The sequence below is a fragment of the Hetaerina americana genome, unplaced genomic scaffold (genome assembly GCF_022747635.1).
Source record: "Hetaerina americana unplaced genomic scaffold, ioHetAmer1.1.p SCAF_3, whole genome shotgun sequence".
In the NCBI taxonomy this organism is placed as follows: domain Eukaryota; kingdom Metazoa; phylum Arthropoda; class Insecta; order Odonata; family Calopterygidae; genus Hetaerina; species Hetaerina americana.
In genome coordinates this window covers 95,515,192-95,528,694 of record NW_027286874.1, presented here as the reverse complement: position 1 = coordinate 95,528,694, position 13,503 = coordinate 95,515,192, and the positions used below count along the sequence as shown (strand labels likewise).

Here is a 13,503-nt window from a genome sequence, read left to right as displayed (position 1 = left end):
AATGGACAGAGAAGAAAACAAATGAGGAAGTACTTGGTATGGTGGGCGAAGAGAGGGGTTTGTTGGGAGAAATCCTATGGAGGCAGTAAAAGTGGATGGAGGGGGGATATTGACCGGCAGCGGGATGTTGAAGACTGTAATTGAGGGGAGAATGTTAGGCAAATGAGGAAAGGGAAGGAACAGGATAGGGATGTTGGATGGGATGAAGGGAGGAAGAAAGTACTCAGAGCTGAAGAGGGACCTGATGTAGAGTACGATGTTGTGTTTTGCTAGGGGCCACAAATTATTTAATTAGTAATTACGTCCATCCAAAAACCTACCTTAACCGGTAGATTACCTAATAATAATAACTCCAGAAAATTTTGATTTACACACTAATAATTCACACCATGCTTAACTATTCTTCCTTCTTTTATGCTTTTATTGCCTTCTTTTATGCATTTTAAGCATTCTAGCTAAAGCTTCGGCTTTCATAATAAAGACGAAGCCAGGTCAGCAGAGTTAGGCAACAATTGACACTCTGCACCAATATGTGTAACCACCCCCAGAACTATTTCTAACCAAAGCTAAAGGGCACTTTCCAGGGCAAGCCTGCTACAAGGCACACTGATTATGTCAAAAAGGTGCCATTCAGGCAATCATGTGAAAAGAACTTCCTTCTTGCATTATGGAAGGACTAGAGGCACTGGTGTTTCCTGAAAAACACCTTTTGGCCAAAATGTTCTGGCATTGTCATGTAAAATGAATATATCTGCAAAATATATTTAGACATAATTATTTTTGGTAATTTGATAGAACATCTAATAATGTTTTAAATAGTTCACCAATGCCTCAATATGACATAATGCTGGCTTTAATACACTTCACCATCCTAATGCTTACATATTAATAGGCCCACTAGGCAAATAAACTACATTAATGAGATAATATTCCTATAATAATCAGACCTAAAAGCAGAGTTAAATGATGGCAACACACATAAACAACATATTTGAAAACCTCATGAAAACTATACAAGAACAAATATATGAGAACTATAATAACTCAACACTACATTATACAATCAATTTGTTTATGGACTCTTCAAAGTAAAGTAAATATGGGATTTAATTTCCACTCCTCTTGGAAGTACAAAATATTTTCTACGCCATTCAATCATTATACGTGATTTCATTCGCTAGTAATGGCCAAGTGAAGCCCTGTATTCCTTGGAAGGAAATGAAGGAAGATCTAAAATATGCTTACAGCATGGAAATGTTTCATTAAAGGCTTCCTGAACATGTGCAAACATTAGTAAGTTTAGGTCAGCTGATACTTAGGGGAACACCACTCCTGCAATTGAATGGTTTAGAAGACAGTAAAGATGATCATATTATTATTGTGAAACAAGGAAAATAGGAAAATTATCAACATCCTTTGTTGTAGCTGTATATAATCCGCTCACCTGAGAATCTTTGGTTTCTTAAGGCCATAGTTGAATTTTCTTATGTTTAGATACACGGAAAAATGTGAGTGGTTGTTGTGTAGGTGTTATTAACTGCGCCAATGAACTTCATAATAAGGGTCAATAATTCAAACGCCTTTGGATGAGAAAACACGTGAAATACCATAAAGAAGCTTATGTTTGCCCTTATATTGACAAATATCTATCTAAGTCTTGGATAGGATGAGTGTGGTTCACGAGTTAGACGAAATAGTTAAAAGAGCTCATGTACATGGTGTAGATAATTCATTACTCACGCTATCAGTGTACAGAAATAGTAGGAGGGCACACACGTCAGACAACATTCAGCGTAGATAGTTATGCTGCATCTACAAGATCAGCAGGGCATAGGGTGTCTTATACATCTTTAACTACTTTACATAAACACCAGGTTTTGCGCTTGTAAAATTGATGAAAATGCCTTTCCCTGTATTACGCAAAGTTTAAATTACGTGTATTTCAATCGATTCATTTATTATTTTCTTAGAATACTTTGAGTAACAAAGATATAAAGGAACGAGAAGAAACAAAATAATAAACTCAATGGTTATTCAACACTATTACATGTTCGGTGAGCGAGACTATGAACAATCAAACGTTTGATCCATAACCTATTGGGCAAGACTGAGAAAAGTTAAAAGCATTTATTAATGGTAACTGGTGACCTAAAGGGGCACCAGCTAAGTTCCCCGCCAGCCCGTTCCTCGCGCTCAGTGGTTGTTCGAATATTGTTGCGCTTCTGATGCAATTCCATCAGAATTAATTACTCACTAGTGAAACGAATATATTATTCTGCGCGACCATCAGCCGTCAATAGTGAATCTTAATTATCCGTCAAGTACACTGCTACGGATCACTCGGTCATTTGGAAACTCATTAAAACGGCCTTAAAATCTGCCGAGGCTCTTTCGAATGCAACAAATCTTATTAAAAAATTCAATGTTAAATTTTGCACGAAACACTTTATCTAAATTTTGCTCTTAAAACTCAGTAAGCATAGTAATTGATCAACTCAAATTTAGTGACAAATTTTCAATTTAGAAAAAATAAAGAAAATTTCCAATAGACTTCGACCCTGTGATGGTCATTTGTATGCTTGGCCTTTTGAATTCAGCAAAAACCGTAGCCACCACAGCTCAACGTTAAGCAGTTTTGCATGTTAACTTTCGTCGTGTCAGCCAATTCCCTTGGGTTAACGGATTCATAGCCATAAAAGTTCATTCCTATTGTAACGCCACGCTGTCAAAGAACACTACTATGAGCAATAGATTTTTAATTATTAATAATAATTTAAGGATTGCTAACAAGCACACTATCTCCGATAAAAATCCTCTTACAGCTGTTCACTGAAGTTTGCATTTATAATTTCTCCATTGTTAACAGTAATATTGCGCTTACTCAAGTATTTTGTCATTTCCTTCCCATGATTACGTAGACGCCCGCAGAATAAATTTCATTTTCTAAAATGCGCGGGAATCCGTAGGACGTGCGTCCCAATGTGGTGTGTGGAGCAAAAAACAGGTGGTTCTGGAAGTTAGTGATAATGGTGTGTCTGTGGTCGTAGTTCATATAAGTAAGTGGTACTTAACCTATTGAGTTATCAGCATGGACGTTTTCCATAAAATTGAAAAGATTGGAGAAGGAACTTACGGAGTGGTTTACAAGGCTAAAGACACGAAAACTGGAAAACTTGTCGCGTTGAAGAAAATACGTTTGGAAACGTGAGTATTGAAAGACTTTGTATTCTTTTAAGTCCCGAGAGAAGTATTCGCCACGGTATGGTGCGCGAAATGTATGAAATTTCCCTTCATTTTAGTCGCCATATTGAATGAACTTGGGAAACTGAAGCTTTTAGCATTTTTGGTGACGTCATTACGACCTATTATGCCGTTATGTAGAGGAGACGTTAAACGCAGCAGCGTCGTGTAGCTATTTATTTGGTTAAAGTTGCAAGAATATTGTGTAAGCTCTATTACTGCGAGACTAGTGCAAATTGTTGGATGTCGGATTAAGGAACTCGCTCTGTGGTATATGGGAACTGAATTATATCACAGTTCTGAGTTTCTATATCTTGCATGCACAAGTCTTCGAAATTTTGTAGGTAGCAGGAGCATTTTTGGTAGGAGCATTGCAAGTATTTGACTGCTATTTTTGTTACGAATTAGGAATGCTCGGTTTAAAGTTCTTTGGTGCGTATGAATTTTTCGATTTGCTTGGGCTTCGTAGATTTCCTCCGCTTGTATCTAGGTGGCAGCACCTTTGCGAAAATTGCATTTCGGCTTAGTGAAAATGGCGGATGTGCGTCGTATCCGTGGCTACAATTTGCTCATTTTCTTTAGTAACCGAGCTATTTCTTAATATATAACAATTTGGCCGTATTGGTTTTTCTAATCTCAGGTATCATCATTTGTACAGCAAGTTATATATATTTAATTGTACTTGTATTTGCTAATACGCTCTTTGTTTGTTGACGTTTGCCTTGTTTGCCAATTGGCGATTGTGTTACTAAAATGTTGTTTTAACAAAACGCAGAGGTTGGAATATCCCATTTGTGTCCATAAGTTTGTAAAATGGTTAAGTTGGATCGTTTGTGATATTTTGCAATGTTACTTTCTGCCTACTAATCGAATTTATTTCTGAGAAAAAAATACGCAATGTTTGACCTTGTTTCCAATTATATTTATGTATTTGTTGGGCTCTGTAAATATTGCTCTCTGGAATGGCTTATTCTTTTTTGTACCAAGTTATGCGAAAGATTTTTGCTTTAATGTCATTATATCCAATGTGGGTTAATTGGCTTGTAAATAAAGCATGAACGATGACACTGGTGTGTAAGCTAACTTCGCTTGTATGCAATGTATGATTGCTCTTAACTGCTAACTGTTTTTTATATCTTTTTGCTCAAAATGTATCACATTTTAAATGAAATGCTTGTGTAAAAGGGAGTGCGCATGGAGAGAGGATCTAACCAAACGCCTGCATGAACTGTGCTACAACTCACTTTCAGGGTGTCAAGCTCCCATCTATTGGGCTCCCTCGTCTTCTTTCTAAGTAATACATCCCCTGCCTTCGGGCTGAGCTGAATCTTGTGGTGAATACGTGGTGACCGAGCGTAGCACCACATGATTCAGCTTAGTCCGCTGGGGTGCTTTGCCCGTTCATCGACTTCGCATTAAGCCTCAAGCCCTATCACCCTCCAACAGAAGAAAGCCTACTAATATTGGGTAACAATACTACTTCGGCTGCAACCTAATTAATAGTTCTAATAGATTTTTAAATTTAACAATGTGATTTAAGATGTACATGTGGCAGTGATTAGATTAATTATAACATGTTGAATGTCTTTGTATTTTGTATTTAGATTTGTGTGGAGTTTGGTATTGAATAAATATATTTGAATTCATCTTATGTGTCTCATTCGCGGCATTGACGGCCCTCTTCCAAGGAAGCGGTATTATTTATAACTTAATTAACCTATTTCAGGGAAGTAGAAGGCGTTCCTAGTACTGCCATCAGAGAAATCTCTCTTCTGAAAGAATTAAAACATCCTAATGTTGTTCGCCTCCTGGATGTGGTTCATGCAGACAAGAAACTCTATCTTGTATTTGAATTTCTTACCCAAGACTTGAAGAAGTTTCTTGATTCTTCGAAGGATTTGCTTCCTCCTGCATTAGTTAAGGTATAGGAATATATTGAATTTGGGCAGGTTTTCATTTTGCCATCAGGCTCTATCAATTGGAGGCTGTTATGAATCCATTTGCAATGTCTTGAAAACTTGTGTATCCTAATCAAGCCTGCGTCTTTCAGAACTTCTTTGTTTGATTGTTGTCGACTCCATACCAAATCGACTTAGTTTAAATTTAAAGGTGTAGGCATTACCAGAATAACATATGTCTTAAACTTTAACCAGTTATTTCACTAAATTTTTTGTGAAATGTTTTTTCATTGTTGAAGTCTGATATATGAAATTCCATAGATGTTTTGTAGAGTAATATCAGTTTTAAATTTTCTATCAGTATATAACATCAGCTGCGCATGAAGGAAGGTGAAGTGTAGAGTTGTATTGGTCACAAGAGTATTAATGGGGAGAGAGTAATGTATACATAAGTGCATTTCTTCCCTTTTTCTACTCCATAATGGAATGTTACATCTATAAGTGCTAGTCATTAAAAGCTTTAGTAAGGTGGAGTGTTAAGTTTTTTATCTGAAATTTTTCATTGCATGTAAATTAGTCGAAGTAATGTTAGAAATTTAATTTCACTCTAAATAGCTCTTTAGGTTAGATTTGCAATCTTGGTAAGTGGTTAGCACTTGAGTTTGAATAGAATGAACAGGATTGTAGCTTGTCATCATCAAAGGAAGAATATGCTGTTGTAAGCTATTTGATGGTTATCAATTATTAATGAACAAACATTGGTGAGTCACTTCTGATGCGCAAAATATTAATGTGTATTGTGAGGGGCACTCCTAAGGTAGCAGGCTCTGCTAAAGCTCTAAGGAGGTAAAATATTTTCTTACCTAGCATTGAACTAATTAAGTGGTGCAGACTTCGCCTTTTTGAAATTCTCTCTTTACAACTACTCAAGCAATAGACGCTTGCATAAAATCGTGAGCCAGCTTGTAACTCATTTGTAGTGGAGAGTAAGTAGTTTGCATGTTAGGTGCATGATTAAGTAAATTAATGGCAAGCCATTAAATGGATATCCTTAATGATAATGAATCTTGTACATGTAGGAATTTATTTCTTCGAGGTTCTTGGTCAGAAATTCATGTAATAAATTAGCTTTCCTTTAACATTCAAAGATTAAATAGCCATTAATCATAAATGGAAAGAAGTTTGTTTTCTAGTCTTAACTTTGTGTATTTCATACAGATGCATGGAAAGAAAGGGGCCATATGTTAGCAATCTGGGGTCTATTGTTAAAGATGATGGTAAATATAACAATCCTAACAGTATTAAACGTTCACAATCCTGTAATACATGAAGTAGATATTTTTGCAAAGCCATAGATTCTGTATGATCAAAGAAAAAGATTCCAGAAATAGGTCCCTGATCTCCCAGACAGAATGATCCCAAAATAATAAAGAAGGAAATAAATAACCTAATATTGAAAAAGGGAAAAGGTACTAATTTAAAAATATGAACAAGTAAAATGGAGATGCCCCATGTGTGTTCAATGTGTGATGATGAGCAACACGTTTCAGGCCAGTCACGAAAACTGATTGGATACTTTCAAGTGTCTTGAGAACTTTCTGGACAAAGGTATTCCTTAACTTAAGTGCTCAAGCTTCTGACTCAAAGAGAAGTATTCATATTATTTTGATATTAAATATGGAAATTGCCCCCCTGTTATTTTTAATAATCGGTAGTCAAGTTAGTAATTCATCAAAATTAGATAATGATAATGTTGGAATTTTTGGCAGTATCATTTATAATGTATATTATTGGCAGCCCATCTTCGAAATGCTATATTATTGGCAGATAGCCATGTATGGTATATCATATGTTAACGCTTCAGTGACCCATAAAATGTGATGGGCTAATTTTGGATATGGATTAAATGGGAATCGTTAAATGTTGATGGATCAAGAATTGGGCTGTCTTCATATGGTATTCTTCAGTTTTGTTATTGAAGCTGTGAATGTTGAAAGGAATTACTCAACATAAAATTAATTATTTCAAGGTAATCAAACGAGGGTGACTAGCTTCATAAGGGTCCTCATTGTCATAATAGAACAAAATTCATGTTCTGGTGAACTTATTGAAGAGATTGCGGTGTTCCTTGATGTGATATGCGATATATCAAAGGTTCTCATCTCAGGCTCACATGAGATTTTGATTTTAACCTTCTAAAGTTTCCAGTTGCCCAAGAAAATCTATTGCTTTCGTTAATCGGTTATTTTCACATGGAATAAGCTGTTAGGGTCTTGTGGCAGCTTCATAATAAGTTATGGCATTTATTAATTTTAAGTACCAAGCATTTATAGTACACAATGTGTGGAAATGTTGATTCATAGAAATATGGCTTGTGTCCTGAATGTACGATAATTTTTCTCCAAATTAATGTACCTTGAGAAAACTAAAACTTAGTAAGATAAGAGGCAAATGTTAATAGATACAGCAGGTTTTTTACTGGTTGATTTTTACAGTTGTTGAGTGCATCTAAGTGAACAAATATTGCTTTTGAGTAGACCTGAGATTTTTGTTGGGGCAGAAGTAGTTACAATTCTCAAATGAATGGATTGTTCTTCAGGGTGATTTATGTCAGGTGATACATAGTCATGTGTTAATTCAATGATTTATTTTTTAAATCCAGAATAACATCAGATTCATATAGGAAATATTTTTGCAAATTCATTTAAATTCTTGACATTGTTAAAGCATTTGAAGTGAATCATTCTTTTGTCTTGGGTTTCTTGAAACACAAGAAGACTGGTTGAAACCAATAATTTTAATTTGAGCCACTGTTCTTTAACTTTGATGGATGGATAGATTTTGCAATAGTATCAAAATTACTGTGCATTGTGGTGAATATGTACACCTCTTAAAATACATGAAGGGTCCCAACTCACTAGGGTCCCTACCCAACCAACCTTGGTGGCATTGGAAGTATATTCTTGCCTGCTGTTCAAAAGGCCACAGGTTTAGATCTCAGTTAGGTGGGCTTTCCTTCATGTAAGGCTTAGGTGTTTGGGATTGTAAAATAGCATGACTAGTTGTTGGTTGGGCCTAGAATAAGGAGTATCAATTTTTCCCTGAATTCATGGGTCATTATGAATCCTTACCGGCTTTCAGTGGCGTATTGAGAAGACCCTTCCATTTTGATCGTCACCTCATGCAAAAAGTCAAGTTATCTTATAGATGGAAACAATTATGAAACTCCCATGTAGAATGTCTTGTAGTCGATCAGAACTTTAAAATTATTTATATATTGCGCAAAATTTGAATGTTGGTGTATGGGACTGATGTTAAATGATGAGTTGTTTTATTATCTCAATTTTTAATGGCCTGATGCTTGCCAACATTATGCTACTGGCAAGAGTTGTAGTTAAGTCCTAGTACATATGTCTTTTAATTTAATTAATATATATCAAATATTATGCCTAATTGAAATTACATGTTACTTTATCTTAATATATAATTTTAAGAGACTAAGGATAATACATTCCATAAAGCTCTCTAAATAAAACCCTAAGAGAAGCATATATGTATATTTAAGTCTAACTAGCTGTCAAAGTTGATGAAAATATAGTTTTGTTGTTTATTCCATCTTGAATTTTTAAAATTGCATTATTTGTATGTTCTTAAATATCTAGAGCATACAATAATGGCTCCACCTATAGCATGTAAATAAGAATATAATGCTTACTTAAGAGTTAAGAAATTCTTTTGCTGGAAGTAAAAACCCTTAATTGTATACAATGTTCATGAGATGATTGACTGGATTTATTTATTTCACATTAATACAAAAACAGCCCTTTGGCCTTAACATCAGACTTTTAACAATGATATAACAATTACAAGCATCCAAGCCCTAGATGTAGAAAAACCCACCTTGGCAGGAGTTGAGCCCATGACCTCTGGGTTGGCAGGCGAGGACATTACTCCGTCGCCACCGGGGCCGGCTAGATGCAATTTTTTGCATCCTGACAGTATGCTGCTGAGGCTATTAATAGCAACTCCCTTACTAGTGGGATACTTTGAATAGCAGTTGAAATCATTTAATCCTATACTGAATAGCATTTTGAGCTTTCACTTTGCTAATGTGATTCAAGACTTGCTAGAGCTGGTGGCAAAGGTGGTGGAAATCCAGTGTGTGTTTATGTTTTTGGTGAATAAATGATGAATAAACATTAAATCCCTTGGCCTTACTTTCTGAACATTTTTTAAACTTGTGTAACCACGGGAATATCTCTTATCCTTAGTTTTCATTTTACAGAGTTACTTATGGCAGCTTTTTCAAGGGATCAAGTACTGCCATGCTCACAGAATCTTACACAGGGATCTTAAACCTCAGAATCTGCTGATTGATGCAGAAGGATCGATCAAACTTGCTGATTTTGGCCTTGCAAGAGCTTTTGGTGTTCCTGTTCGCACGTACACTCATGAAGTTGTTACACTGTGGTACCGTGCCCCAGAAATTCTCTTAGGGACTAAATTTTACTCTACTTCGGTAGATGTTTGGAGCATTGGGTGTATTTTTGCAGAAATGGTAAGGAATTTAGTTGTTTTTGTATTGGTGATATTAATATGACTTAGCAATGTTATGCACGCAAAATTTATTTATTTCACTTTCAATTTTTCATTATTTGGTCACCGAGCAATGCCTGATATTTGGCTATATATAACCAAATTGGGTGCATATTTTAATGAGATGGTATGGTGAAATAACTTCAATTTATTTTACTGGGAAACAAGGGTATGCTATTGCAGAAATTTTCATCAAATACATATTAGAATTTGTTGCCTTTTGAAGTAATGCAGTCTAAATTGTAGGTTCGCTTTTGCAATAACTGAAATATTGCTGGTGAGGAAATTGTAAGTTTTAAAATTTTATCAAAAGTGAACATTTATTTACATATTTTTAGCTTTTTATCTTAACATGTTGATGACAAAACATTTCTTTCTTTGCTTCCCTGGATTTTTTCCTTGCGATTGTAAGTAATGAAGTTTGTTTCTATGTAGTTATTGTTTTAAACTAGGTTGAGTGTTAAATGAGTCAAATTTATGTAAAAGTGATATATATTATCTCAAGGAAATATGTAGGCTAACGCAATATCTAAAATTCGCTAAAAATATTGTGTAGTATTCTAAGATTTTAAGGTATTAATTACATGGTTTTTAGTTTACTGTAATGTTGCTTTGGAATTTTTTACATCGGCTTTTAAGGCATGTAAAAGTTTTCCAATATGGAATGTAATGAAAGTAAATAATTTGTACAATTTCTATTTTACAGCTCACGAGGAGAGCACTCTTTCCTGGAGATTCTGAAATTGATCAACTTTTTAGAATATTTCGCACATTAGGCACACCAGATGAGAGTATGTGGCCAGGAGTTTCTAACCTGCCTGATTATAAATCTATATTTCCTAGATGGGAGTCACAAAATATATCTAAAGTTATTCCTAATATGGATCCAGATGCAAAGGACTTATTCTTGGTGAGTTTACATAGAACTTGACTGTTTGAACACACCATTTCCAGGCAATTGCCATAGTTGTTGAAGCTGAGATAAGAAACAATCATAAAGTCAGCCAGTTAGCCTGATGGGCACCATGGGTGGCTGGCAATGCTTAGGTCAGGGCTCAATTGTCACTTAAGTTGTCCTGTCACCACTTGTTGGCTGTATTCGCTATTCTTATCACACGTAATGAATGAAAATTGTGCAAACTTGCTATACCAGTGCCATGATGAAAATTTGTTTGAAAGGAATGACAGGAGAGAGATTTGTACCTCTGTGATTTTCATGGCTTAGTGACGTGCATGTTTTAATGAAGTGTGCAAATAATTTTAAGCAGGTAAATTGCAATGTCATTGTGCTCTTTAGGCGAATAAATGCTGTTTTTTTTCAAGCTTATGCTTTGGAATGTATTCTTTGCTCACTAATTTTTACTACGTATTTTACTCGAGTTAAGGATCTAATAAGGCAAAGGAGTGTCTTTTACATATACTGATGACTTTCATGAGAGAGGATTTAAATAAGTCAAGTATTCTGTTACTGGGGGTGGAGAGTCTGCTAAACTATCATCTATTTTATTTCACTTTTATTCATATTCTTGAGTTGCACAAAAATTATTCCCTTGTGGCTAGTTACTCAAGGAAAGAGAGATACCATATTGGTAATTGGTACTCGACTGGTTTTTAAGAGGTTCAAGTAATGTTGGAGTAATAGACAAGCAAAAGTCACATCAAGTGCTAACATGGTTGGTAGTTCTGTCTCCATCAGGTACTTAAGGTGGATTACCTTAATAACTATTCTACTTCTCAGAAGTTTCCAAATCAAAGTGTGGAACAGGGTCCACAAAACTCTGTGCCCTCCATTATGGTCTAAATTATGGCAAAATGCTTGTCTAAAAATTTTCACTGTTGTTTAAATAATAATATGGAACACTAATTACAATATACTTACCAGTAATTATTGCATGTATATGTTAAAAGTATTCTTCCATTTTACCGCATTCATGATACATATCTATTTGTTTTTACTTGAGTGTGCAGTGTCATGGTAATATATATCCTTAACTGTTAAATTTATATAATTTTTTCAGAAACTATTAACATATGATCCTCATAAAAGAATATCTGCTAGGGCTGCTTCACGTCACCGGTATTTCAGTGATTGGAAGATGTTGAAACCACCATTATGATCAGTGAGTTCTAATAATTTCTCACTTTCAGTGACATGACTTAGTTCACTACATAAAAGTGAATGTTGTTGTCTTATGTTCCATTGTATGGCTGTTTTAAGTCTAAATTGGGTGTCATTTTTGTGACATCACATCTCTCGGGTTATGTTCCAGTGATTTTTCTAGCTATGAGACATTGATTCATTGAATTATTTTTCATTTATTTTGTATTTTACTCAATAAAGAAAATTGATATTCATTATCATAAACTTATATTTTTCATTTTCTTCCCTTTGAGCTGTTTAGAATTTTGACATGTCAATAAAAGGTTAAGTAGCAGTTGAAATACGGATAATGAAGGCACTATCAATTGTAGGATTCCACTGTGAATCGTATTACTGGTGTTCATGTTGTACCAAGGACATAGCATTAGGCAAAATGCTGAAGAATTAATGTACATACACAATGAACCCAGTAATACGTACACAATAACAACATAGTTTCTTGGACCCGAATCTACAATGAGATCATTCCGAATTTGAGATACATTTATCAATTAATAAGTACTTGGTAATGGGCTGTATCAACTATTTTACTGTATAGTTGAATTTGTTAGTCTGTTCTCAATTACTTTTCATTGCCCTTGTATTTCTGCCACTTCATCTCTCAAAAGACATGGCAGTTTTGCTAACAGGCTGGATTAATAATGATTTTACTTTCTTCACTCCGACCTACTTTTTATTTAGATACATAAATGACTGTTCTAGTTATTCTTTAGTTTGACTCCAACCAGAAACTCTTTTAAAAAAGAATTTTATGTTTAAATCATTGCAAATAAAATAATTGTATTCTTCCTATGAATGGGGAGTGCATTATTTTGGTAACACTAGAAATATGGTTATTAAAGCCTGGAGGTCATGTTAAATAAACACATGAATTTAAATTTATTAGAATATTTAAGAACCGTTGATAAAAATCTTTAGAAAATTTATTTTTAGTCCATTTCCCAGACTGCCTTCTTAAAACTATCACATTGATGGATTTTGTTGTGTTTATAGGCACCTAATAATGAAGGTGATCAATATTTTTATTGTATTTTCTTTTCTATTGTTTTTTTCACACTAACTATTGCCTAGATGCCTTTGACTTCTCATATTTTCTTAGTATTACCAATTGCCAACTGCAAAGTGCAATATTGTTGTGCAATAAAAAAATGATCCCTTGGTTGCAGTCTTCCTGGCTTTCCTTGGGTAACCCCTTCTTCTTGTCCCATTCTTGCTATTCCATCAGTTTCACTATCTGCCCAAACCACATCAACATGTTTCTCTGGTGGGGTTCATAAACACTTAAGTTATTTCAAATTCATGTATAGCTTCTGTGCAGGGCTGTGTACTTTTCTCTTTTTTTTTCTTAGACCCCACGTAGGAAAGTCACATCCACCTCATTTATTTTACTTGCATGCTAAGGTGTAGCATCAGGCTATTAATAGGAATTTAAACCCTTTTTTGACAGTGCTCACTCCTTGCTTGGCTCTTAGTGCTACCCTTCATCTTCAAACACACTCCTTTCAATCTCGCCATCCATAACATAATTTTTCCCAACCTACACAAATATACAACCTCATTCACCAATTCCACCTCTCCACTACCCTCCAAATCACACTCATCATTTCC

The 13,503-nt window shown here is 34.9% G+C and overlaps 1 protein-coding gene across 1 annotated transcript; it reads left to right on the top strand.

The window, feature by feature from the left end:
• The first annotated feature begins 2,945 nt into the window (after nucleotides 1-2,945).
• Cdk2 (Cyclin-dependent kinase 2) lies at nucleotides 2,946-11,855 on the top strand. Its single transcript, XM_071587348.1, has 5 exons — nucleotides 2,946-3,204; nucleotides 4,967-5,162; nucleotides 9,424-9,696; nucleotides 10,441-10,644; nucleotides 11,753-11,855. Exons 1-5 carry the CDS (start codon nucleotides 3,089-3,091, stop codon nucleotides 11,849-11,851), a joined length of 888 nt encoding a protein of 295 aa, XP_071443449.1. The 5' UTR covers nucleotides 2,946-3,088; the 3' UTR covers nucleotides 11,852-11,855.
• The last annotated feature ends 1,648 nt before the right edge of the window (nucleotides 11,856-13,503 follow it).